General features: G+C 55.0%; 11 protein-coding genes across 11 annotated transcripts; 7 read left to right on the top strand and 4 right to left on the bottom strand.

Moving 5' to 3' along the window:
* Nucleotides 1–191: 191 nt before the first annotated feature.
* Nucleotides 192–1,581, top strand: P170DRAFT_377197 (PQ-loop repeat-containing protein). Its single transcript, XM_024845393.1, has 4 exons — nucleotides 192–510; nucleotides 588–707; nucleotides 769–984; nucleotides 1,059–1,581. Exons 1-4 carry the CDS (start codon nucleotides 467–469, stop codon nucleotides 1,459–1,461), a joined length of 783 nt encoding a protein of 260 aa, XP_024707194.1. The 5' UTR covers nucleotides 192–466; the 3' UTR covers nucleotides 1,462–1,581.
* A 200-nt stretch (nucleotides 1,582–1,781) lies between these two features.
* Nucleotides 1,782–3,251, top strand: P170DRAFT_401575 (uncharacterized protein). The gene is made up of 3 exons (XM_024846376.1): nucleotides 1,782–1,920; nucleotides 2,019–2,361; nucleotides 2,444–3,251. The coding sequence occupies exons 1-3, from the start codon at nucleotides 1,878–1,880 to the stop codon at nucleotides 3,039–3,041; spliced, it is 984 nt and encodes a 327-aa protein (XP_024707193.1). The 5' UTR covers nucleotides 1,782–1,877; the 3' UTR covers nucleotides 3,042–3,251.
* Nucleotides 3,252–4,087: 836 nt separating this feature from the next.
* Nucleotides 4,088–5,443, top strand: P170DRAFT_351352 (glycoside hydrolase family 18 protein; the record flags this gene model as incomplete). The annotated part of the gene is made up of 6 exons (XM_024843859.1): nucleotides 4,088–4,196; nucleotides 4,261–4,323; nucleotides 4,376–4,389; nucleotides 4,448–4,575; nucleotides 4,630–4,773; nucleotides 4,840–5,443. The coding sequence occupies 6 exons, from the start codon at nucleotides 4,088–4,090 to the stop codon at nucleotides 5,441–5,443; spliced, it is 1,062 nt and encodes a 353-aa protein (XP_024707192.1).
* Nucleotides 5,444–6,112: 669 nt separating this feature from the next.
* P170DRAFT_92890 (NAD(P)/FAD-dependent oxidoreductase) lies at nucleotides 6,113–7,778 on the top strand. Its single transcript, XM_024855435.1, has 3 exons — nucleotides 6,113–6,507; nucleotides 6,566–7,369; nucleotides 7,448–7,778. The coding sequence occupies exons 1-3, from the start codon at nucleotides 6,282–6,284 to the stop codon at nucleotides 7,582–7,584; spliced, it is 1,167 nt and encodes a 388-aa protein (XP_024707191.1). The 5' UTR covers nucleotides 6,113–6,281; the 3' UTR covers nucleotides 7,585–7,778.
* A 251-nt stretch (nucleotides 7,779–8,029) lies between these two features.
* On the bottom strand, nucleotides 8,030–11,341 carry P170DRAFT_350573 (putative plasma membrane H(+)ATPase; the record flags this gene model as incomplete). The annotated part of the gene is made up of 4 exons (XM_024843812.1): nucleotides 8,030–9,736; nucleotides 9,800–10,480; nucleotides 10,589–10,812; nucleotides 10,882–11,341. The coding sequence occupies 4 exons, from the start codon at nucleotides 11,339–11,341 to the stop codon at nucleotides 8,030–8,032; spliced, it is 3,072 nt and encodes a 1,023-aa protein (XP_024707190.1).
* A 1,712-nt stretch (nucleotides 11,342–13,053) lies between these two features.
* P170DRAFT_351035 (glutamate--tRNA ligase GUS1) lies at nucleotides 13,054–15,272 on the bottom strand (the record flags this gene model as incomplete). Its single annotated transcript, XM_024843834.1, has 2 exons — nucleotides 13,054–14,934; nucleotides 15,009–15,272. The coding sequence occupies 2 exons, from the start codon at nucleotides 15,270–15,272 to the stop codon at nucleotides 13,054–13,056; spliced, it is 2,145 nt and encodes a 714-aa protein (XP_024707189.1).
* A 146-nt stretch (nucleotides 15,273–15,418) lies between these two features.
* On the top strand, nucleotides 15,419–16,632 carry P170DRAFT_401566 (mitochondrial 54S ribosomal protein uL1m). Its single transcript, XM_024846375.1, has 3 exons — nucleotides 15,419–15,703; nucleotides 15,779–16,343; nucleotides 16,397–16,632. The coding sequence occupies exons 1-3, from the start codon at nucleotides 15,444–15,446 to the stop codon at nucleotides 16,487–16,489; spliced, it is 918 nt and encodes a 305-aa protein (XP_024707188.1). The 5' UTR covers nucleotides 15,419–15,443; the 3' UTR covers nucleotides 16,490–16,632.
* Nucleotides 16,543–17,822, bottom strand: P170DRAFT_433785 (COG2 family protein). The gene is made up of 2 exons (XM_024848575.1): nucleotides 17,587–17,822; nucleotides 16,543–17,506 (listed from the first exon to the last, which is right to left on the bottom strand). The coding sequence occupies exons 1-2, from the start codon at nucleotides 17,599–17,601 to the stop codon at nucleotides 16,655–16,657; spliced, it is 867 nt and encodes a 288-aa protein (XP_024707187.1). The 5' UTR covers nucleotides 17,602–17,822; the 3' UTR covers nucleotides 16,543–16,654.
* On the top strand, nucleotides 17,741–19,520 carry P170DRAFT_433784 (uncharacterized protein). Its single transcript, XM_024848574.1, has one exon. The coding sequence runs from the start codon at nucleotides 17,870–17,872 to the stop codon at nucleotides 19,118–19,120; it is 1,251 nt and encodes a 416-aa protein (XP_024707186.1). The 5' UTR covers nucleotides 17,741–17,869; the 3' UTR covers nucleotides 19,121–19,520.
* P170DRAFT_444001 (Mrp/NBP35 ATP-binding protein) lies at nucleotides 19,327–22,143 on the bottom strand (the record flags this gene model as incomplete). The annotated part of the gene is made up of 5 exons (XM_024850599.1): nucleotides 19,327–20,281; nucleotides 20,857–21,567; nucleotides 21,621–21,764; nucleotides 21,894–22,012; nucleotides 22,078–22,143. 5 exons carry the CDS (start codon nucleotides 22,141–22,143, stop codon nucleotides 19,327–19,329), a joined length of 1,995 nt encoding a protein of 664 aa, XP_024707185.1.
* Nucleotides 22,144–22,460: 317 nt separating this feature from the next.
* P170DRAFT_433781 (TOM13-domain-containing protein) lies at nucleotides 22,461–23,705 on the top strand. Its single transcript, XM_024848573.1, has 2 exons — nucleotides 22,461–23,111; nucleotides 23,183–23,705. Exons 1-2 carry the CDS (start codon nucleotides 22,491–22,493, stop codon nucleotides 23,267–23,269), a joined length of 708 nt encoding a protein of 235 aa, XP_024707184.1. The 5' UTR covers nucleotides 22,461–22,490; the 3' UTR covers nucleotides 23,270–23,705.
* The last annotated feature ends 20 nt before the right edge of the window (nucleotides 23,706–23,725 follow it).

Here is a 23,725-nt window from a genome sequence, read left to right as displayed (position 1 = left end):
GTCATTCTTCGGCGAAGATAGTTAGAGCTGATACTCCATAAAGCTACCGTACGTAGGCAGTATACGAAGTTCCTAGAACTGATGCGCCGGAGTTAACGACGGGCGTGGGGCCGCTGAGTCAGCGCCAGGGACGAAAAAAATCGACTTCGTTGGCCGCGCATCGCTTTAGCTCCTGGTCGGTCGCTGCTTGGCTCCGGTCCATCGCCCATTCTTATTCTTATTCGTATCCTATTTCTTTGGTTCGGTGGCCCTGACCCTTTTCTTCGCATGGAGCCCGTCTGCTAGGTCCCAACCCTCCAAGCTCTTCTCTTCCCCTTCAGATTCCCTCTTCCCCCCTGAGTTCTCCCTTGTCTCCGTCAATCTGATCGGGCAGAAGAGCGCCTCGAGGGCTGTTTTTTTTATTCTCTTTGTGCTTCAACTACTCAGACTCCCGTGATTTCTGGAGAGGTCCATCCGTACACTCAAGATGTATCTGATATCGCTGGCTGTAGAATATGCAGCCCCGGCCTTGTACGTGGGAATCCAGAACCTCCGCGTGTTGAATTGATGACAGCGTTGGAATTGCTCGCTGACGCCCCATGCCCTAGTCTGATCACCTCTCCTTTAACCTCGTATGCCGACCAGATTCTCAGCATCCACCGCAGCCGGAATTCGGCCGGGTTTTCCCTGGATATACCCTTGATCATGCTGGTCGCATCGGTATTGAAGTAAGCCGTTCACCTACAGGGTCATCCCGCGCGCAACTCTCGATTGACAATGGTGGCTCAGGGTATTCTTTTGGTTTGGTGACAATTACTCGACCGCTTTGCTGGTGCAAGCGGTCATCATGATCGGCGTGCAGATGGTCTTGCTGAAGGTTGCGCTGGACAATCGGCCGTCTGCCGGCGCAAGAGATGGTGTTGAACACGTACCTTTCAGCAACGCCGATAATGCCGCCGGGTTCTCGAGACCGTACGAATTCTGGCAATGGAAGAGCGCGAAGCCGTACGTGATCCCTCGCCCAGTTTCCTCGGCCCAAGAGTCTCTGCGACCGGCTCGCTAACGTAAAAGGGCGACAGATACTGGATGTTCTTGGCCTATTTCATTGCTGGACTGTCGTTCATCCAATTGTTCCTGTCCCCCATCGCCCAATCGGAGTTCTATATCAACACCCTTGGCTATGTCGGGCTGGCCGTGGAAGCTACTCTGCCCTTACCCCAGATCATCGCGAACCACCGAACCCACTCGTGTAGAGGATTCCGCGTGTCGGTGCTGGCGGCGTGGATTCTCGGAGACATGATGAAACTCAGTTACTTCTTCTTCAGCGCGGAGGTGATTCCGTGGGCGTTCCGCCTGTGTGCGATGTTCCAATGCGTTTGCGACCTGTATCTCGGGCTGCAGTTTTGGATGTATACCCGGCCCTCCTTCGGGACGGCCAGCAGCTCGGTAGAGCTTGGAGAAAAGGATCTCCGAATGACCTGAATAAACGTTATGACGGCGTTGACCACCTTGCCGGGGCGCTCGATGCGTCGTAAATACTGGAGACCATGCGTAAAGACGGCGAGGATCTTTAACCAAATGGATAGACTTAATAATGCGACTATTTTCATACCATCGATAGTGAATATCTTCCGACCCGAACAAGGACGTAGAAGTAATTAATTATATGGGATATCGCAAGAGACCTGAGCCGTTCGTACTCGACGATGGATGACGCGACGCCGCAGAGGAACCCCGCCGTGACCCCACCAGAGCTGCTTTCCTCTCCCCGCTCTGAATCCTTCCTTCTTCTCTTTTCCCCCGCCGACTCGAAATTCAAGATCAACTCGATCTTATCAACACTCCCTGCATTGGACTATCGGCTTCCGGAGATCCGATTCCTCGAATGGTGCGGCATCATGGCGTCCAGCTCGGAAACCATCCGCATCGGCTACGTCCCGGGTATGACCCGACTTCCCTTGGTATTCGGAGATGGTGGACAGTCTTCTTGACTGGGGATTCTATAAGGCATAGTGGCTGACACGCTGACCATGAGGCAGAGCACTACCTCACTCCCCTTCATCTGGCCCTCCGCTCCCCGGCTGTGCAATTGCTGCCCTTCAAGCTCTCTCTCATTCCTTTCCCATCCGGCACGGGACATATGATCACCTCCCTTCGCGAGAAGGAGATTGACATTGGTATCGGGCTGACCGAGGGCTGGGTTGCCGGTCTAGCGGGGAAAGCGCAAGCCCAGAAGGATGCTGCCGAGGGAGGTTACAAGATGGTTGGCCAATGGGTCGATACGCCCTTGCGGTGGGCTATTGTGACGGGTCGGGAGAGAGATGATATTCAGACGGTGGCTGACCTGAAGAATAAGCGGGTTGGCATCAGTCGACCGGGAAGGTAGAGTCGACCGGACGAAATCCGAGCAGATCTCGCGAAACAAAACAACAGTCAGATGCTAACCGCTGGGGGAACTATTTAGTGGCTCCCATATCATGTCCTTTGTTTTGGCCCAGAAGCAAGGCTGGCAACCCGATGCATTGACTGCCGTGCCGCTGGGTCCTTTCGGAAGTCTGCGCAATGGAGTGACCGGCCACGATGACTCGCATCCGGAGGGTAAACCCGAGCCCACGGCAGAGTTCTTCATGTGGGAGCAATTCACCACGAAGCCGTACTTCCACTCAACCGCGGAGAAGCCTGACCCGCCTCTCAAGAAATTCGACGAGATTTACACCCCCTGGCCTTCCTGGATGGTGGTCGCCTCGACGGCCGTCTTCCCAGAACCAGAGCATGATTCCAAGCTGCAGCAGTTGTTCAAACTTTTCGATCAAGGCATCCAGGATTTTGAGGCCGACACGACGCAAGCAGTCCGTCTCCTTGGAACAGGAGAGCTCGGATGCACGTACACCGAGGAGGATGCCAAGGAATGGTTGAAGGATGTCAAGTTCGTCCAAGGTACCCAGGGCGTGGATCGGAAGATGGTAGAAAGCGTGGTAGATGTCCTGAAAATTGCCGGCGTTATCGACAGCGGCATGACTCATGACGAAGCCGTTGAGAGAGTCATTGGAATTCACCGGTGATCGCAGGATTCGTGGTCGACGGGCGACGACTGCCAAATACACAGAGAATGTTGCGATGGCCCACTTTCTTCAATCAGAATTGCTTCCACCACGATGCACAGACGTAGGATGTCAGTATGCTTAAGGTCTGTTTAGTTGTCAAGCCAAGTGCCGTATCTTATTGATCACCAGGACGACAAGTCGCATTCCTGAGAGAACATGCGGGCGCCGGTGGAGCTTGTGTAGCCCTTGCGGCGTTTAGTCCTCGAGAGAAGACCACGCTAAGCAAGCTTCAATGAATGACAAGATCAGGTCGGCTTATGATCATTTTTAAAGCGACCTCGGAGTGTTTACTCCTTACGTGCTCCCCAGTCTCGTGCTGCATGATGCACATGGACTCAGACTTAAACGCGCATTGCATGGAACCGTCATGCAGGAAACAACTCTTTATTGCCCAGGTTGAATACTCGACCGCCACTGTGATGCCTCGACAGAGAGACCACCTTCCATAGTATTTCCATGCCCCTTGCGCACATACACGGGTTATGACTAGCCAGATATCATATTCAAGGTAGCGATGGGCCGAGGCCATCTCAAGCTGGTGGCCGAACGGGGTTGCCAACATTCCATGGACAAGGCCGACTCCCCGACAACGACACTGGAATGTATATCAAAACTGCCCGTGCCAATCACATTGAGTGAGGACGATCTCAGCAGCGACGATACTGCCCCGTCTTGGAAAATGACAGCTACAGCAGGATATTGGGAATGCATGCGCAGGTCCTCGGGGTGACGAAGCTCTCCATCTGATATCGTCTATTTGGTGGCCATAACAATGAATTTGGAAGCGCACGACGAGGTTTAAAAAGCCTCTTGTACTGGCCGTACCTTTTCCTTCTTCTCAATCGTAAACCATCCGACAATTCGACGACATCCACCATCTCAGGGCTTTAGTCACTCTTTATTCTTGCCCACTTTGTCAGCTCTCGTCACATACACTCCTTTCTGAACCGATCCAGACTCTCTTTACCACATATACAGGTGTCTTGGTCTCATCTCTCACTACCATGTCTTTCCTTAAAAATATACTTGCCCTGTCAATGGGTATGGCTTCTCTGGGAGGAGTCTACGCCAAACTGGATCTTTCTTCTTCTTCGAATGTCGTGGTATACTGGGGTGAGTGTCCGATGCTCTTTTCTGAGTGGGTGGTGCATCACTCTAACTTCATGGATCTTCACAGGTCAAAACTCGTTTGCTGGAACCGGAGATCTCGCGCAGCAGAGACTCGGTTATTACTGCGATGGTATGGCTCTCCCCCTTCTAGACAAAGTGCCTAATCACTGATGATCATCCAGATTCAAACATTGACGTAAGACTGACTCGCCATGTCTTGGAAGGAGAAGCGGTTTGCTCACATTGAAACGCAGGTTATTGTGCTTGCTTTCTTGACGAGAGTTAATGGCCAGGGCGGTGCCCCGGAAGTGGACTTCGCAAACGCCGGAGATCGTTGCACAACGATCGAAGGCACTAATCTTCTCAAATGCCCTGAGATCGGGTACGGACATGTATCTCCTTCTCATGCGAAGGGAATCAAGCTGACATTCAGCAGGGAGGATATCACCAAATGTCAGCAAAAGGGCAAAACCATCATCTTGTCGATTGGGGGCGCTACTTACAGTGAAGGAGGATTCCAATCCGAGTCCGCTGCCAAAGACGGGGCTGATCTGATCTGGAAGACGTTTGGCCCGGCCCAGTCTGGCACGGCTCATTTTAATACTACCGTTCACCACAATACCACAGTCCCCTACGCCCATGGCAGCATTGTTCGTCGTCAGAATCAAGTTCGGCGACCATTCGGAGATGCCGTGGTGGATGGGTTTGATTTCGACTTCGAGGCCCACGTTGAAAACATGGCTCCCTTCGCGAACCGGCTTCGCGAATTGTCTGATGCCGAAACCTCCAAACAATACTTCTTGACCGCGGCGCCGCAATGCCCCTACCCCGACGCAGCGGACAAGGATATCCTGAACGGCCCGGTGTCCGTAGACGCCGTGTTCGTTCAGTTCTACAACAATTTCTGCGGAGTTCAGTCATTTGTCGAGGGCCAAAATACGCAAAGCTCCTTCAACCTCGAGACCTGGGACAACTGGGCCAAAAATGATTCCCAGAACAAGAAGGCCAAAGTGATTGTTGGGGTTCCAGCGAACACCGCCGCGGCCGGCTCCGGATACATCCCAGTCACCAAGCTGCAATCTGTGATCGAATACAGCAAGACCTTCTCCAGCTTCGGAGGCGTCATGATGTGGGATGTCACTCAGGCGTACGGAAATGATGGCTTCCTCGAGGGAACTCGACAGGCTCTCCGAAGCAGCAAGTCGCGCGTCTCGACGTGGCCCTATCGCTACGATCCAATCCGATGGTAGACCCGATGCCTGTCGCAGTGGGGATTTTATGGGGCTGCTGATTGTTTAGTATATAGTCTTCAGCTCTCGTCGGTTTCACTTCGGGGTTTCCCCACCACGATACAAGGGGAGAGCATTGTATATAGTCCGATACTACTACTACTACTACCTAATAGCCTAATAGATTCATATTGAGGGAATTGTCGATCGCAATGAAGCGCGCAGTTAGGGCTGGCCGGCACGTGCTCTGCGCCATTTTGTCACGCCGCGACCTCATGAATCATCATCTTCCCCTCCTCATCATCTCCTCCTCATCATCTCCTCCTCAGCTCGTCATCTCCGCCTTACACTAGACTCGATCTCACGACCAATCAGCCCCACTCTCGTCTGCTCTTCAACCAAGGCATCGACTCGAGGGATCGGCCCGGAATCTGCACGCGACATGAACTATTGGCTCGCAGCCCTGCCGATCGTCTTGAGGTGGCATCACGGCCTAGCAAAACATTCAGCTAGCGAGTGAGCAAACACCTTGAGACCCCGTAGGCATGCATTCACTACACCTCATAGCTCGCGTTGATTCCAGCGCATCCAGCCAGCCACCTCGGTATTACCTCGGTCTAAGTGTGGGCTTGCTTTCTTGGCCTGCATCCATGGTGCATCCATGCCGCGATGATCATTCTCAGCTCCTCCTTCCGATCACTGCTCCTCCGCATATAAGGGGCACGGGGGAGAGCCCAATCTCCCGACTTCTTGCTGTCACTCCTCTTTAGCCCAGGTGTTAGTGTTGTTGTCAAGCTCGGTCGGCAAGCCGTTTAACCTTTTCCCCGTCGTCCGTTTTCCTCGCCGTCAAACCTTCGCCATGGCTCCCAAGTCTCTTTTCTTCTCGCTTTTCTCATCTCTGACCGTCGCTTTGGCGGCCTCCCTGCCCCAAACCGACTATGAAGTCATGGTCATTGGCGGAGGTCCGGCTGGACTCAGCGCTCTTAGCGGTCTCTCGCGAGTCCAGCGCAAGACCGTGCTTTTCGATTCGGGTGAATACCGCAATGCTCCGACTCGGAACATGCACGATGTGATCGGCAACGATGGTAATTGCTCCACATCATATGTGATATCTTATCTTCTCAGCTGACCGATCGATACCAGGCACCGTCCCCAGCGAGTTCCGTGGCCTCGCTCGCGAACAAATCTCCAAATATGACACGGCCTCTTTCGTGGACAAGAGAATTACCACTATCACGCCCGTCACTGACCAGGCCGCCAACACTACCTACTTCAACGCCACTGACGCCGACGGCGTCGTGTACTCCGCCCGCAAACTCATCCTCGGCACTGGTCTTGTTGACGTGCTCCCCGCCACGCCCGGTCTCCAGGAGGCCTGGGGTAAGGGCGTGTACTGGTGTCCCTGGTGCGACGGATATGAACACCGCGACCAGCCCTTCGGTATCCTGGGTGCCCTGCCCGACGTCGTCGGCAGCGTTCTGGAAGTCTACACTCTGAATCAGGACATCATCGCCTTCTTGAACGGCACGCATACGCCCGAGGCCGAGGCCGAGCTGGCCGCCAAATACCCTAACTGGAAGAAGCAGCTGGACGCCTACAACGTGCGCCTGGAGAACGCTACCATCGCGTCTTTTGAGCGCATTCAGAGCGGCGAGGACCACCGCGACGACAAGGGCCACCAATTCGACATCTTCCGCGTGCATTTTACCAACGGCTCCTCGGTCGACCGCAACGCCTTCATCACCAACTACCCGACTCAGCAGCGGTCCTCTATCCCCACTGATCTCGGTCTCGCCATGAAAGACGGCAAGATTGACACTAGCATCAACCCGGGAATGCGCACTAGCAAGCCGGGTGTCTTTGCCATTGGCGACTGCAACAGTGACGGCAGCACTAACGTGCCTCATGCTATGTTCAGCGGCAAACGCGCGGCGGTTTTTCTTCACGGTATGTTTGGACACCGTTTCTGATGGAGCATCCTCTCTCTCTGTATACCTCGCAATTAGGAATGCTAACAAATAACAGTCGAACTGGCCAAGGAAGAATCCGCTGCTTCCATCGAGAAACGGGCTTTGCCTTCCAAACGGGCCATGCTCAAGGCCGCTGAGCGCAGCATGGGCAACGAACTGGAGGCATTGTGGAAGCGCGCTCGTGGGATATAAGAGAACGGTTCCTCATATGAAATACTACGAATGAACATACCTGCGGACACTTCATCTAATGCTAGCAGCTGATTATGGGGTTTGACGATAAATGATTGGCTTACATATATTTACTTGCCTATAAAGTTCTTTCTGAATCATCACCGTTACGGAGAGTTTCAGGGAGCTATAATATATCCAGAATCCAACGTGTTATAAAAGTAATAAATCAACCAATTACAAAAACTATTAGTGAAACAAAGAACCCAGATCCACTCCTTCCAGCCCAAAGAAGAAAGATAAAAAAAAGTATTACATAAAACAAAAGATTTATCGGAGTTTTGTCTTTCCCTTCTTCAACGCCCCCTTAGAATCTCGGAGAATACTATGTATACTCGATAGTTCTGTCTGGATCTTGTAATGTGGTCCAAGTGCTTCATCATCCGTTGCATCGTCGGTCAATGAATCAGTCGACCTCCTCCTCTTCCTTGCTGGCCGCCAAAAAGAAGCGGCCCGGTGGCTCGCCGGGCTTCTCGTATTCGACCGTCAGACGTGCAAGGTGACCCAGCAGGTTCTCGAACTTGAGCGCGTTCTTATCTCGCTTGGCACGGCCGAGGTCGTCGAGCCACTTGAACTTGTTCAGCATGAAGTATACCAGGGCGATGACGATCTCCACACCCAGGGAGTAACCCCAAACGCGGACCACCGTGACAATATCAGTCCAGCCGTTCGTGGTCTCGACGAACTTATCTGCCGGGTTGGTGGGCATTGTTTCGTTGCTGAACCAACCGAACAAGCAGAAGATCGTCGCAAGGATATCCACGCCCAGAATGGCTGTGACCAAGTGGATGGATGGCCAGGTTTCGGCACCGCGCGTGACGAAAATCAGCCAGTTCTCGGTGAGAGCCACCTCGAGAAATAAGACTTCTTGGATCGATCCCCAGTTCTGGATAATACCCCCCGAGGGAAGGAACATGCTACCCCGAACAACCCACGTTCCCAGGGCCAGCAAAACACCCAGCAACACCGAAATGAACCAGATCTTGGGAAGTTGCCATTGGACCGGGCGCAGCTCAAAAGAGGCATTGTCATACGCCACTGCAACCGTTGCCAAATCGGCAAAAAGAGCCAGGAAAACGATCAGCTCCACCCGAATACTTTCGTTGATGATGATCATGGATGTGACCAAGTATATTTCCAAGTGCAAGCAAAGAGCAATTCGATACTGAATGTATGCTTTCATGCGATGGAAAATCTGACGCGCGACCTTGATCGAGTCAATAATGGTTGAAAGTCCCGGCTCCAAGAAAACAATATCTGAGGCCGATTGAGCTGCCTCCGAAGCACCCTCAACGGCGATACCACAATCGGCTTTCTTCAACGACGGCGCGTCATTCACACCGTCGCCGGTCATGGCCGTTAAATGGCCCCGTTCTTGAAGCATCTGAACCACTTGATATTTATGTTCCGGGAAGACCTCCGCGAAGCCATCCGCTTTTTCAACCAAGTCACCAGCCATGGCTCCGCTCAAGCCGCCGTGAATCAGTTTATCAGAATTGTAGACTTTAGTCCCAAGAGCAAGCATTTTGCAGGTTTCCTTGGCAATCGCCAGGGCGTCACCAGTAAGCATTTTCACGCTGATACCCAAGTTCTGGGCCTCATGGATTGTCTGCGCCGTATCCTCTCGCGGGGGGTCAAACATAGGAAGGATGCCCAGCAAGGTCCAATCTTCTCCTTCCTTTTGCACCGCAACCCCCAGAGACCGAAACCCGCGATGCGCAAATTCCTGTGTTTTCGCCTTGTAGTGATCCGCCGTCTCTTTCGAGCAGTTGGACAGCTGAAGCACCGCCTTTGGAGCGCCCTTCGTGCAGGTGTACCTAATTCCATCACAGGTGGCAACAGTCACGATCCGCTTGGAAACCGGATCAAACGGTTGGAATTTTTCGGTCTCCCAGCCCCGGCGCAGAATCTCTCTTGCCTTGGGATATTGCCTCAGCGAAAGGATGGTCACTTTGTCAATCGGATCCAACGAGTCAATGTTGTGCGAAGATGCGAGGACAGCAACGGCAAACATCCAGTCAGGGTCAACTCCCTCGGCAACATAAGGGTTTCGAATGCTCAGTTTATTGGCCGTCAGCGTGCCGGTTTTGTCCGAACACAAGATGTCCACGCCCTATCCATTTCTGACATTAGCTCCCATGCTCAGAGATTTATAACGGGCGTGGGGGAGACATACCGCCAGTGATTCGATGGCCGTGAGCTTCTGCACGATCGCCTTCTTTTTCGCGAGATACGCGGCTCCCACCGCCATGGTCGTGGTGGTCACTACGGGGAGACCGACGGGAACTCCGACAATCAGCAAAGCAAGGGTATAATGAAGGAGAGTCTGTTGGCGAGGCGAGGCAATTGGCAGATGACGGAAGAAGCCACCGATCCAGGCAGCCAAAATCCAAGCCATAACCAGAATCAGAAGAGAGGTTCCGATGTTATCCATGACGAGTTCGAAATGGCCAGCACCTTGGGCCGATTGAACCATGCTTGCCGTCTTACCAACGAACGAGTTCTTCGCGCTGGCTTGCACGATTGCGTAGGCTTTGCCACGTTTACAACCAGTCGTGTAGAAGATCATTTCGCCCATGAAGCGATCAACCGCAAGGGACTCGCCGGTGATAGCCGAGTGGTCACAAGCCAGGATAGGGTAACCTCGCTTTCTTGTCTTCTGCTGTTTCTTTTCGGCATCTTCTTGCTTCTCTTCGCCACCTTCTTCCTCGGCGGCCTCGTCCATGTCGGACTCCGACGAGCTACTGAGATCACCTTGGTCCTGGATGTTTTTATAATCCTCAAATCCGCTGGGGTCCTTGAAATCACAAACAACACGAGAATCGGCGGGCACCACATGACCTTCTCCAATGATGATCTGTTACCTGGGTTAGTGTCCGAAGGCAAGCTGGGCCAATTTGAGGGGAGCGGCTGATGATTGGAAGGTAGGCAAGATCAAAGGCATTTCAAGCTTGGATTCACATACCACGTCGCCAGGGACGAGCTCGCGAGCCAAAATTTCTTGTTCTTGGCCATCACGGATCACGGCTGCTCTCATTGCAATGTCGCCTTTGAGACTAGCAACAACATCTGCTGCTTGCTTTTCTTGATACCAGCCAACGGCAGCGTTGAGACACAGGATGCCAATGATGACACCAAAATCAATCCAGTCATCCAATCCAGCAGCAAGGAGGACAGCCAGCTCCATCACTACGACCAGATTAGAGATGCTGCTCATACCAGGATGAATTATCCAGACAAGAAAAATGTGCGACTTACCATAAAGAATGGGGCCTCGGAAATAGGACAAAATCTTAGCAATGGGATTCTCCTTCTCCGACACCAGTTCGTTCCATCCCGACTGACGCCGTCTAACAGGGACTTCGCCACTAGGGAGACCTTGACGAATATCGGTGAGAAGCCATTCGGGGGGCATTTGCTGGGAGTCCTGATCGACACGCTTGACATGCACCTTGCGCTTTTTCCAAGGAGCATACCAGACTCGTTTCACCTCCTCCTCGCCTTCGCTTCCGCTTCCTTGTCCCTCGCGATATGTTGAAACATACTTCACGAGTTTTCCGTATTCATCCAAGTTGGCATAGTCTTCCTTGTAGGAGACACGGGATATCCGTCTGGACGAGCGTCCCTCAGAGACGGAAAGGCGACTCTGCTGCGCGCGCTCGGGATCGCCAGACGTATCGCCGCCGCCGCCGCCACCTCCACCATCTTGCTGAGACATATTGTCCTCGGTGGCTTGTTTCGAATAGCAGGGATTGTTGAAAGTACTAGGACCTCTCCTCTTTTCGGGGCCTTCTAAGCACCGCTCCTCACGGGCCCGAGAGTCAAAGTGAGTGAATCGAAGCGAAAAGAAGGGAAGAAAAAAACGAGAACAACCAAAACGATGGAACACCCTACGCGAAAGAAGACCCTCTCTCCCCTTCAGACTTGGAAGAAGATGCAAGAAAGATGGCCGAGGGCTTTTGGTTCCGAGAGGCGCAGAGACTACACCCATTCCCGCAGGGTTGGCCGGGGTCTGTTCTACGCAAAGAATATCATGCTGACGTATTCGAGTCCAGGAAGGTTCCGAATGGTTACCCGGTGATAGATACCAATGTAGTAGTAGCATCTGGGAAAAGAAGGCGCTGAGGCCCGGTCGAGCAGCTTCGGCTCCGGACCAGGAAAATCGCACATCGCGTTCGACCAACAGAAGCAACTCTTGACGTATGAGACGGTGGTCAACTATCCGAGAGGGCCGCTCCTTCGCCCTGCGATGAGGGCCGGTGCGGAAGAGGCCATGGAAAGATGGTGTGTACCTCAATTAATCCTGGCGTATTACATGCCGATCCCAGACGATGCGAGCGAATTGACTCTGGGACGATAATGATTTCCAGGGTTCCGACCAAGAAATGTCAACCGACAAGTTCGGTGAGAACCACGGAAGGGACGGATAGAAAAAAGCATGATGGAGGGAAGCTTGACGGGTGGGCCAGTGGAGACCTGGAGAGTGCTTCCGACGTGGGGTTAGCTTGGCCTGGGTTTTTTGTATGCCACCTGTGAATCTTTTCCCGGCTTGTTGCCGTGCAACTTGGACTTGGAGAGCCACAGGCGTGTCGACAATTGATGAGACCGGGAGAAGAACCGATCCTTGACGAGGGAGGATAAGAGAAAGGGAACGAGAGAAAGAGAGAGAGAAAGAGAAAGAAGAAGGAAAAGCCGAGAGGAACGTGACGTCCCAATCGGGACTAGCGGCCGCGGCGGGCAGCCCACCAGCGGCGCCCTACACCGCCTTCCCTTTGAGGGTGACATGCGACGTCGCCGGCGTCTCGACGTAATCGCCGTTGATCCTCATCCAAGGATGAGCCATCGCGACGGATCATGGATGCCCTTCTTCATGGTCAGACGGTGTCCAGACCCTTCCCCCCGCCATCCCTGCCAAATTCTCCACCTGCCACCCCCCCCGGAGAGTTCTTTGAAGATAGTAGTCCCACTTTTCTCCGTATTTCAAGGGACACCATCACACGATATAAAACCCTGCCTAGTCGCCTAGTTGACTTTCTTTTCTCTCGTCCAACTCGGGGGAGTTTTGGTGGGAGAAAATAAAACACACAAGTCGAAGAGCATACTCCGTCTATCTGATGCGCATCCTCCGGGACTTGGTGATCGCGATGCCGTCATGACTACGCTATAAACTTCTGGGAATGCAACTCCGGGCTTGCACGGTGGAACCAACCACACCGTTTTCTGTCCGCCATAACCCGACAAATCCTACCAGAGGTGATCACCGATTCCTGCAAGGGCTATCTTTTAAGGTTCAAGAGTCCATAAAAATGGTAGGTCTATTGGTGTAATCGATTTATTCTTACTTTTCTTGCTCTTCGGATCTTCATCAACTCTGGTAAAGACATGTCATATCGTATATGCATAACACGGAAGCTCTTTTCGTCGATTCGTCTATTTACCGGTCTTGCCGGTGGGGATGTTGAACAGCACGGCCGGGTTTCCGGGCGCGTAAGGCCGGTCCAGGCGGAAGTAACCCTTGCGCTCGAATTGGATGATATCGCCCTCCTTGAGGTCGGCCACGTTGGCGTCAGCCACGGCCTCCTCGCGAGACTCGGCGTGGTAGTTGACGACGTCCTCGAGCGCATCGTCTTCCTCGATGACGTCCTTCTTGAGGAGATAGTCAAAGTCCACCAGCTCCACCGGGATCAGCTCCTGGCCCTCCGAGGACAACCAGGTGACCTTCTTCTCGGTCTTCTTGAAGTCACCCGCCAGATGGAGTTCCAGTCCCAACTCCTTGACCGCACCCGAGGCGTCGGTATCGATCTTGCGAACAATGGCATTGCCCCAGTTCATGAGCGTAATCTCCTCGTCCTGCTTGAAGCTCTTGGCATCCTCCTGGTCGAACACGAGACTGCCGCTGTAGGCAACCTTCTTGGTACCGACGGCAGGGTTCTTGTTGTGCTTGGGCTTGTCCTCGGTGTAAGCGGCGGGAGCTCCGGTCACAGTCGCCTTCACGATGTCCTTCTTCAGGACTGCGGTGTGGCGAGGGGCAACGGGGTCAATGTGCTTCTTGTTGATGGCCCAGAAGAGAGTCCAGTCAAGGTTGATGATGTTCTTACTGGGACCCTGTCTAAGAATGAACTCACGCAGGGCCGGGATGGTCATTCCGCGGCGGCGGATACCCCGGATGGTGGGGAACAGCGGCGAGTCCCAGCCGGACACCGCGCCCTGGTCGACCAGCTTGGTGAGCTTTCTCTTGGAGAGGAGGGTTCGAACGAAGTTCATGCGAGCAAAGTCCCAGATCTGGACGTCGCGGAGCTTGAGGGCATCCAAAAACCACTGATACTGAGGGTTCCGGTCTCGGTACTCGATGGTTCGAAGGGCATGGGTCACGCCCTCCATAGAGTCCACGATGGGACAGCAGAAATCATAGGTCGGGTAGATCTTCCACTGCGCGCCGGTGCGGATGTGCGGCGAAGGGTTGCAGCGGTAGATGACAGGATCGCGCATGGCCTTGTTCGGGTTGTCGACGGAGATCTTGGCACGGATGCACCATTTCAGACCATCGGGCGTACCCTGCTTCATTTCCTCGAAATGCGCAAGGTTCTCCTCGACGGAAGCATCACGGCGCTTGCTAGGCTCGCCGTTCATTCTCTGGGAAGCCATGGTCTCCTTGTCGGTGTCATCGGCGTAGGCGTTTCCATCCTTGATGATCCGAAGGGCGTAGTCGTACAGTTCGTTGAAGTAGTCACTGGTGTGGCTCAGCCGGTCGGGCTTGATGCCCATGAGAGCAAGGTCCTCCAGAATGGCGTCGGAGAACTCAAGCTTCTCGTTGGAAGGGTTCGTGTCATCAAATCGAACCAGCAGAGTACCGGGGTACTTCTCGTGAGCAAAGTAATCGTTGAGAAGCGCGGCTTTGGCGTGTCCGATGTGGAGGTAGCCGGAGGGCTCGGGAGGGAAACGGGTCACGACACCCTTGTCGGTGTTGAGGAGGGCAATGTCGTAGTTGGCACCGGTCTCCTTGGCCTTGGAAGCCTTCTTCTCCTTGGCGGCGGCAGTAAGGCTCTCGAGGGCCGCGCTAGCCCAGGGGCACAGAGACTCCAGGAAGCCGAACCAACGAGTCAGGTTGGCAAGAGATCCCTTTCTGATCGCACCGATGGCAACACGGTTTCCCCGGAGAGCACCCCAGAGGGCAATGTCGGCGGTGGACAGCGAGTAGCCGACCACGAAGGAGCGCAGGATGAGGTGGGTGTTAAGGCGCTGAAGCAGCGGGTCGATAGCCTTGAAGTCCAGCGTGGTGTAGGATTCAAGCTGCGAAAGCCATTCGCTCTCCTGGAAACGAGTGGTGTTAGCTCCACGACTTTTTCTTTCTGCTCTCCGCTCATTGTAGGCTCGGTGGTTCTTACCAGCTTCTCATCCTTAGCATTGAGGAAGGGGAAATTCTTGCGCAGTTCCTGGATGGCATTTTCGGTACCATAAGCAGGGGAGCCACTGACTCCGGTGAACTGGACCACGGCCTTGTCACCCTGCTCGAGGACGGCGGCGTCCTCGTAGGTGATGGAGATCACCGGGGTGGGGCGGGCCTCATTGATGGAGGTTGCGACCAGCAGGACCGGAAGCAAGGCGGCCTGGTTGGCCTTGGAAGCCAGGGTCAGTTTCATGTCCGACATAATGCGTGGATGGTGGGGGGAGGAAGAGAAAGAAAGAAGATCAAGAGGGGCACGATTTGACTCCGCCCGATCGGGGTTCCGCCGGCGTGACATTTCTCCGGCCGGAGCAGAGCGAGAGAGCTTTCGGGCAGAAAACATTCCCCTGCCTTCAAGCACGCACCGGCTTCAACGATGTCGTCCTATAATTCCCTCCTGCCCTCGGCGGCACGGGGCCTCCTGTCGTCATGTCGCTTGCCTCTCCGCCAGAGCCCAATGGTCCCCGTTTTCTCGAGTGTTCCGCAGCAGGTTCGGGGAATTAAGAGCAACAACCCCCAGGCGCAGGCCAAAAGAGCCAAGGAGAAGACAAAGAAGACGACGAAGAAGGGTCCTCGGATATTCAAGCAATCGGATATAAAGAGTGCGCAGCAGTTCTCGCTCTGCGAGGCCATGAGGTACGTTTCCCTCCTTCTTTTCTCTCTTTTTTCCCCTTGGGCACGGGACTCGAGCTGATCGAACCGGACTTTTAGATACCTCCGTGCATTCGAAGTTGGTCGCGAGCCAACCGCCATCAAATACGAAATTCACGTCCGGTTGAGGACTCAGAAAGACGGTCCCGTCATCCGTAACATGATCCGATTCCCTCACTCGGTGCAGACCGAATCCCGAATCTGTGTGGTGTGTCCTCCCGGTACAAGGCATGAAAAAGAGGCTCGCGCGGCTGGTGCCGTCCTTGTGGGAGAGCAGGAGGTTTTCGATGCCGTGAAGGAGGGCCGGATTGAATTCGATCGCTGCATTGCTCATCCGGACAGTTTGCCGGCGTTGAACAAGGCCGGACTGGGCAGAGTTCTCGGTCCTCGGGGCTTGATGCCTAGCGCAAAGACCGGCACGGTGGTCGAAGACGTGGCCTCTCGTGTTGAGATGCTGCGTGGCGGTACTGTCTACCGCGAGCGTGATGCTGTTATTCGATTCCCCATCGGACAGATGGCATTCACACCCGAGCAGCTGCGAGACAACCTGCGCACCACGATCGAACAAATCAAGAAGGATGCGGCTGGCCTCAATGACCGCATCAACAAGGAGATCTACGAAGTGGTAAGCGATATCCCATCCCTGGCTTTCGGCGTGGGGAAGCTAACCCGCACCAGGTGCTGAGCTCGACCAATGGCCCTGGTTTCAGTCTGACTGGAGACTTCAAGCCCGACGATTCCTTCGATACTGCATCTTTGAGCGGTCTGTAAAATAGCGTCAAGTTCCTGGGTGTACAAATTATGTTTTATTAGGCAGGACACGGTGTATAATGGTATTGCTTCATATATATTTCTCGTTCTGAAACGGAATCAGAATATTCTCCCAACGCCGACGCTATGCAAAAACAACTCTGGTACCTGTCCGGATGGGATGTGTTATAGTTTCAAGTTCTTCAGCGCCGTCACGGCACTGGTATCCTCCCCCATGAGCTTGTAGAGACGCAACACGGCCAGCGTTTTTGTATCTCGCTTTTCTCCGGCATGGCTGGCTTGCTCGAGAGCGGTTTTCAGGTCCAATAGCACGGCCGACTTGATTTTGGACAGGCGCGGCTGCTGTCCGAGTAGAAACGGATGCTCATCCCCGATGCGGGACGACAGCCTCGTCAGGTAGACCAATTTCTGGATATGATGTTCCAGTCGCTTGAGCGAGACCAGCGGGGTGGTCGATGCACCGCTAGACAGCTCCTCATCGTCGTCACCATCGGTCTCACTTTCCAGCAGGTCCGAATCCGCATCTTCTGCCGCAGGCGCACCTCCGATCATCAATCTCCTTTCCAGTTCTTCGACTCGATCGGCGAAATCCAGCAACGCCCGGGCAACGTTGGTGTTTCCTTTCAGCCGTCTCTTCTCCTCAATCAGCTGTGCGACCTCTTGGTGCCTGGCCTCCACTTTATCCCGAATCGCCTGCACGTCTCTTTGGAATGCCAACAAACCGACCCGAACCTGTTCGACCTTCTCTTCCCCTCCGTGCAAGGCAGTTCCCAAGGATAGAAAATCCTGGTAGTTCTCATTGACCAAATCCAACAGTTGCCTGCTCAGCGCCTGATCCAACTCCCGCAATTCCTGCCGCAGGTCTTCCAGACTCTGGTGTCGATTGGTCAAGGAGGATAGGTATTGCGCCGCATCGAAATCGGGTGTGAGAAAGGAAGCGCGAGACAAAGGTTCGGGGAATGGGAGACCCGCGGTGTCGTCGTCGAGGTCGGAGGCCGACTCGTCGGGGTCGCCAAACTGCGGGCATCGCGGATGATCAGTTCCAATGGCCAACCAACGAGGGGGAAGGGGCAGAAGGGGGGGAGGAAGTTGCATACGCGAAACCTGGTCATGCTGTCGAAGGAGGGGGGAGGCGAATGAGGGTGGACAGGATGTAGTAGTCGTGAAGTTGCACTGCGGAGTGCGGGAGGAGGGAGTTACAAGGTGGAAGCAGCAGGAGAGCAAGTGACCTTTCCTTCCCGCGCCGGCCAACAGTTCCAGACGTGAACACCACCACCACCACAACCACCACCAACGCTAGCCAGCTGGCCCTCGACGGGGTTCCTGTCTCTTCCCTGCGTCACTCGCCGACTTTGGTCTCGAATCACACTCCTGCTAGAAATGGACGTCCGGTCAGACCTTCTGTCCGGCTATTCCTTTCGCTCGTCGGCGTCTGCGTCGGCGTCGGTTGACCGTCATCGTCATCAGCCCAACTTCGGCCGGTATGAGTCCACGCTGGATGACTCTGCTCGTGCGTATCGTGCCACCGCTCTACAACAGCTCAACGGGGCTCCCAGGCCGCTGTCTTGGAAGAATCGACAGACCAATCATTCCGCCAGCCGCTCCTCCACGCTGGCGACGCAGCCTGTGCTGGTGAGGGCCTATTCCGGCGGTCCTGCTGAGGATCGCTCGCCCCCATCCAAGATGTCTCTTCGACGATCGTTCCCCTTCACTGGGAGCTCTCGGGCCCAGCAACGGGGACCGGAAATTCCCTCCGATGAAGAGTTCAGCATCGATAGCATTCTCCGCGCCATCGAACCGAACATTCGTGGGACACTAGATTCCATCGGAGAGATTTGCGGACGCAGCAAGCTCAGCTTGGCGAACGAATACGGCAGCCATATCGCACCGCTCGGGGAGATTCGCGCCCCTCCAGGCGGTCTAGTGACTGTCGAGGAGGCCAGTTCGGACAACGAAAGACAAGCTAACGATAATGTGGTCATCTACGACGACGAGAACAGCGTGACGGATGGCCGTGATCACATCTCATTCTCCCATTATGGATACTTTCAGCATGGCCGGCAGCCCGGGATGACGTCGTCCCACGGGGCGTTTCACTCGATGCACCCTATTTCCGAGGCAGACGTCTCGTCGACGCAGGCGCAACCTCTCACTCCCCGGTCCGCCGGGTTCAACCCAGGGCCGGATCCCGATGTTGATTTAGGTCTGCCCGCCGCAAGTAGAGAATCTGCGTCAAAGCCACGATCGTATGGGCGGGCGTTGCTGGCAAAGAAGGCCGTGTCAGGCACAGACCAGACGCAGGGTATCTTGACGCCGGCTCTTGTATCGGAGATTCTTCTTGATGCGCAAGCAGATAGTCACGCGGTAGGCTCCGCACCGTCATCAGAGCCTCGCCGTCGCTCGCCAAAAGGACACCCTCGTTCTCGGGTTGATGCCGTCGGAGACCGGGAAAGCTCTTCTGGAGAATCACCCAAGGCGTCGGTCCTGGGCGACGTGCAGGCTCTTATCGGCTGGCTTACACAGTTTGCTGGCTATAGAGCAGACGCCGGTGAGTCGAAGCAGACAGCTGAGATGCGACTGCGGATGACACTTGAGCGACAGAACGACCTCGTATCCCTCGACTCAAATTAATTTGAACCATAGACTCTTTGGTGAAACTGTTCAGGTAATGATGCATGCCGTTATGATAATGACCTCTGATGATGATTTTCTGTTGGTGTCCATGTATTATGCCAACTTTGATGAATGATATGTTCATGTTAACCTCGCTTTTGAGTATATGCAATTTCAAATGATATCATGATCTTTCATTCCGCAATACATCGTAGAACGCTTTCTCACCCACTTTGCCCCTCAATGTCTGAGAGCAATGTTTTCGCAAACGCCTCGAACCGGGGATACGACCAGCAATCCCGGTACCTGTCCACCAGCGGCCTCTCATCCACGACCTCATCGGAACTCTGTCGCTCTGAAGTCACCCCATTCTGATCCTCGTCTTCGTCCTCATCATCACTTCCCCCAGCCATTTTCCCCTCCACCAATTCCCCAAACTTTACATCAACCGGCACAATCCCCAGGAACTTGACTCCCATCTCCTGTGCCATGACCTGTCCGCCCCCACTCGAAAACAGATTCGTGGCCTCCCCGCAGCAGGGACACGTATATCCCGACATATTCTCGATGACGCCGAGGGCGGGGATGCGCGTCTTGACACAGAAATTGACCTCCTTGCGCACATCCGACGTCGCAATGGCCTGGGGCGTCGTGACGAGCACCGCGCCCGTCAACCGGGGCACCCTGGACGCGATCGCGGCCTGCGCGTCCGTCGTCGACAGCGTCAGGAGCTGCTCAGCCAACGCGATATGCTCGTCACTGGTGCCCGGCGGCGTGTCCACCAGCAGATAGTCGGTATCGCCCCAGTACACGTCCGACAGGAACTGTCGAATCATAGCGGTCTTCTTGGGCCCGCGCCAGATGACGGCGTCGCCGCGATCGCGCAGCAGGAAGCCCAGCGACATGCATCGTAGCGATCCCTTGGGGGTTGTGGATGAGGTTCCGTCTGTGGCGGAGGATGCGTTCTCGGCGGCGTGGACGGTCACGGGAAGCCAGCCGCCGGGGGCTTGTGTGATCTTCGCATCTTCGAGGCCGACTAAGCGGGGGATCGAAGGGCCCGTCAGATCAATGTCGAGGATCCCGACGGATTTGCCCTGGAGAGAGAGGGCAAGGGCGAGCTGCAAGGTGACGGAGGATTTGCCGACGCCACCTTTGCCGGAGAGGACCTGGAGGACAGGACTGGGTTAATATCTCTTTAGGAATCGTAGGAATCCATAAATAGCGAAAAAAGAGAGGGGTAATGCATAAGAAAGAAAAGGAAGAAGCATAACATGCGGCGCAGGTGGCCTGCCATCCAGGCCAAAGGCAAGCATCGTTATCGATAAGCGCCAATGAGGGGCAGTTCCTGATCATTTCTGGGCTGTTGCTTTCGTCGCCTCGAGGAAAGAAACATGGGGGACATGGCTCACCAGCACGATATTCTTGACACAGTCCAAAGGCATGTCTTGTACGGCAGGGAAGGGCGTTCTGGAGGGAGACGGGGGAAAGAAAAGTTGAGAGGCGGCCGATGTCGCTTTTCTGCGTCATTCCGCCGCTTATCAATCAGCCCGTCGTACTACGCATTGGAATCAATTCATCAACCCGAGGGAATCGATGGTAAATTCATCATTACTCGCTGGAGCTATCTAAATGTCTTCAATTTTGGTCTTTCGCCAGTAAACCCGCGTCACCCAACATTTTTGGTAGCATCTCTATCTCGTCAAAGCCCCTTCCCTCGGGCGAATAGTGAGCCTCAAAGAAGGGTTCATTGCCACTTTTGCACCACCACGCCTCCGCGCTTGAACTCTGCGAGGTCGCCCAGGGCGACGTCCTTCTCGGTGAGCTCCTTGCTGGGGAACGTAGTCATCAACACCCAGGGACGGGCCTGGTTGGCAGGGCTGGCCGCCGACACGAACTGGTAGACATCGCCGATGGTGTGGGTAACGTTGAAGCGGGATACGAGTCGCGTGCCATCCCCAAGTCGGACCTGCAGAGTGATCGTCGGCTGCGATTCGTCTACAGTCGGCTTCGCAGGGTCGGACTCGGTCTGACTGGGAGCGGGAGCAGCGGCAGGCGCAGGCGTGCCTACGCCCGGAGTCGGGCTTCCTAGGCGTTGTCCTTGTCCCGAGAAAGGCTTGTATTTGGGCTTCGGTTTCACGTATTTCTCCTCGTGCTGCTTGATCTCCACGTCGACCTCCTGGCCAGGCTGGACATTCATGATAGAAAGCGGAGCACGACCCTGTCGGATGCCTTCGAGGATTTCCGCGTTGCGAGGGTCGTCAGAATGGTAGAGGTCACCGTCATCCACGGAAAATCCGTCGGCCCAAAAGTGAAGAGTACGCTGAACGCGCTGCGGTAATTGCTGTACAGGTGCGCTTGGGGTCTCGATTACGCGGCTAGGAGCGTCATCGCCGCCAAGGGTACGAGCCGTGCCTGTGAAATGAGACTGTCTGGGCGTGGGATCGTCCGAAGCCGGAAGCTGAGTCCTAATGTCGAGTTAGAGCCGGCGGCAAAGAGGTGCACGCAACATGACCCTTACCGTTTGGCCTTCTCAATGATCTTCTTCTTAACGTCGTCCGGGTTCTGCACAGCCAGGCCCGACTTCTCACCCCCGGCGAAAAAGTCTTGGTTCGGGTTGTCATCCTCCTCGGACGAGTCCGCATCACCGCTACCGGCGCCTCCACTTCCAGATGCATAGTCGCCTAATGTCGCAAATCTCTTCTTGGGGGCGGCGTTCCGAGACGAGGACGAAGGCTGGGCGTTAAGGGACGGAGACTCCGAGGAGCCGCCACCCAGCGATCGGCCTCCGGACGGCGCAGACTCATTTCCAGCCGATCGGCCTGGGTCTTGTAAGGCTTCGTCTTGCTCGGCGAAGAACTCCGTCACTGCCGCTTCGAGATCCCAATCATTGCCCGCGAGATACTCTAGTGCCTTTGAATACAGGCGGGATCAGCGACAGATCTCATCCAGGGGAGGGGCACTCCTAGAGGACTTACCCCATCGGGACGCGTCCTAGTCATGGCGCAGAACTGCGAGACGATCTCATCTTTCTCGGTGTTCATGTTGGCGGGATGAGAGTCCGGCTGCGGGGTTCTGACAGCGGTAGCGTGGCGGTTGGGGCAGTCTGGGGTTGTTTCCACCGAGATGCCAGATAGATGCTGAGTCTCGGGGGGGGGGATTGCGAGGACGATGAGGCAGGGAATGGAGAATGTCAACTGCGACGCTCGACAAGCGCTCAGATCCAACGACCGGGGCGGTACGTCACCGTTGCCTGATTGGTCATCCGGGTCACGGGATCTTCCGTGGCTGCCTCAGGCACAGACAGACGGTCATCCGCGAATGGCGGCGTCGAGTCTTCGCCTCCGCAGACGAATCGCGATGGACCGGAAGAAGACAGAGAGATAAAGCCATGCCGCGTCTGTGTCTCCCCATCGCTCCTGCCCGTCCAGGTCGACGTCGCCCTCGGTGGCTCCTGCTCTTTGCGGGCATCCAGGCATCCAGGCATCCCTGCTTACATAACCACCCTCCAGGTCAGGCGGAGATCGACTGGCCTCCACCTCCACGACCTGCTGCTTTCCATCCAGAAGAGATCCCGCCTGCTGCCTCGAGTGTCTTTCGGTCTTTCTATCCGGCGGGGTTGAATCTACAGCTCCTGCACATCCTGCACAACGCCTACGGATCTTCTCCGAAGACCTGTCGAACCCTGATTCGATCCGCCTCCTTTGTTGTCACCACTCCTCCCCTCCACCCGCGCGCCATGGCCACAGACGACCACTCCCACTCGAGAGTCGAGCTCTATGAATCCGGCCTGACGGTCCCCTCGGATTCCGAGAACTACTCCGCCAACAATGAGCTATCCTCGTCGACGTCGAGCTCGCCCTTGATTCTCTACAGTCCCCCAACCTTCTGGAGCCTGCTGCGAGGGGCAGCCATCAACCTGGTCCTGCCTTTTGTGAACGGACTGATGTTGGGATTTGGTGAACTATTTGCCCATGAGGCCGCCTTTAGACTGGGCTGGTCCAATACCAAGGTACGGCCGATGTGCTCCTGTAGACGAGTGCCGTCTGCCGTGAATCATGCTCATTATCTTGCCCTTTCTAGATCTTCCCTACCTACCGACGATCGAGATCGTTGGCCCCCGGCGTGGAGGCTCGAGAGATCCCTTCTCCGAGAAGGAGTATCCTGTGAAGCAGCCCTGTCCGGGAATAGATCCAATCATCCAGCCAACCGGTTATAGATCTTCGAGGCCCCAGGTCCTCACGCACGGTGCGGAGCGGAACCGTCACATCAAAACTCCTTGCCCTGCCCTGTCCTTCCTCTCTATCTGTCCATCTGTCCATCTTCCCATCCGTTCTGTTTGTCGGGCTGCCTTGTTTATTCCTTCTGATCTCCAGCATGGGATGCGTATATGGGGGGATTAGTGTACATAGATCCTCAGACACCAGTAGTAGGTCTGATTGACTGTAACGGCGTTTGGCGAAACCTCTCGAATGCGGTCTTACGGCTGCAGCCCCCGTCGAGACGACTGTATGTCTTAGAAATCGAAGCCTCTTCCATTCGTCGTCTCTTGTATACCCCGGGGTCACGTGGGCGGCCGCCCGGCAGAAAAACGGGCGTCTTTCGGAGGAGCGAAAGGAAAGCGAA

This window comes from Aspergillus steynii (assembly GCF_002849105.1).
Source record: "Aspergillus steynii IBT 23096 chromosome Unknown P170scaffold_2, whole genome shotgun sequence".
NCBI lineage: Eukaryota > Fungi > Ascomycota > Eurotiomycetes > Eurotiales > Aspergillaceae > Aspergillus > Aspergillus steynii.
This window is presented reverse-complemented; position numbering and strand designations above follow the sequence as displayed.

Bases quoted from the DNA above. Each gene is read 5' to 3' on its own strand.
- P170DRAFT_92890 (XM_024855435.1), top strand. From the start codon at position 6,282: ATGGCTCCCAAGTCTCTTTTCTTCTCGCTTTTCTCATCTCTGACCGTC. The intron at 6,508-6,565 runs GTAATTGCTCCA...GATCGATACCAG, and splicing joins CGATGTGATCGGCAACGATG to GCACCGTCCCCAGCGAGTTC. The intron at 7,370-7,447 runs GTATGTTTGGAC...AACAAATAACAG, and splicing joins CGCGGCGGTTTTTCTTCACG to TCGAACTGGCCAAGGAAGAA.
- P170DRAFT_401575 (XM_024846376.1), top strand. From the start codon at position 1,878: ATGGCGTCCAGCTCGGAAACCATCCGCATCGGCTACGTCCCGG. The intron at 1,921-2,018 runs GTATGACCCGAC...ACCATGAGGCAG, and splicing joins CCGCATCGGCTACGTCCCGG to AGCACTACCTCACTCCCCTT. The intron at 2,362-2,443 runs GTAGAGTCGACC...GGAACTATTTAG, and splicing joins GGCATCAGTCGACCGGGAAG to TGGCTCCCATATCATGTCCT.
- P170DRAFT_433784 (XM_024848574.1), top strand. From the start codon at position 17,870: ATGGACGTCCGGTCAGACCTTCTGTCCGGCTATTCCTTTCGCTCGTCG.
- P170DRAFT_377197 (XM_024845393.1), top strand. From the start codon at position 467: ATGTATCTGATATCGCTGGCTGTAGAATATGCAGCCCCGGCCTT. The intron at 511-587 runs GTACGTGGGAAT...CCCATGCCCTAG, and splicing joins GAATATGCAGCCCCGGCCTT to TCTGATCACCTCTCCTTTAA. The intron at 708-768 runs GTAAGCCGTTCA...ATGGTGGCTCAG, and splicing joins CTGGTCGCATCGGTATTGAA to GGTATTCTTTTGGTTTGGTG.
- P170DRAFT_401566 (XM_024846375.1), top strand. From the start codon at position 15,444: ATGTCGTCCTATAATTCCCTCCTGCCCTCGGCGGCACGGGGCCTCCTG. The intron at 15,704-15,778 runs GTACGTTTCCCT...CCGGACTTTTAG, and splicing joins TCGCTCTGCGAGGCCATGAG to ATACCTCCGTGCATTCGAAG. The intron at 16,344-16,396 runs GTAAGCGATATC...AACCCGCACCAG, and splicing joins ACAAGGAGATCTACGAAGTG to GTGCTGAGCTCGACCAATGG.
- P170DRAFT_433781 (XM_024848573.1), top strand. From the start codon at position 22,491: ATGCCGCGTCTGTGTCTCCCCATCGCTCCTGCCCGTCCAGGTCGACGT. The intron at 23,112-23,182 runs GTACGGCCGATG...TGCCCTTTCTAG, and splicing joins TGGGCTGGTCCAATACCAAG to ATCTTCCCTACCTACCGACG.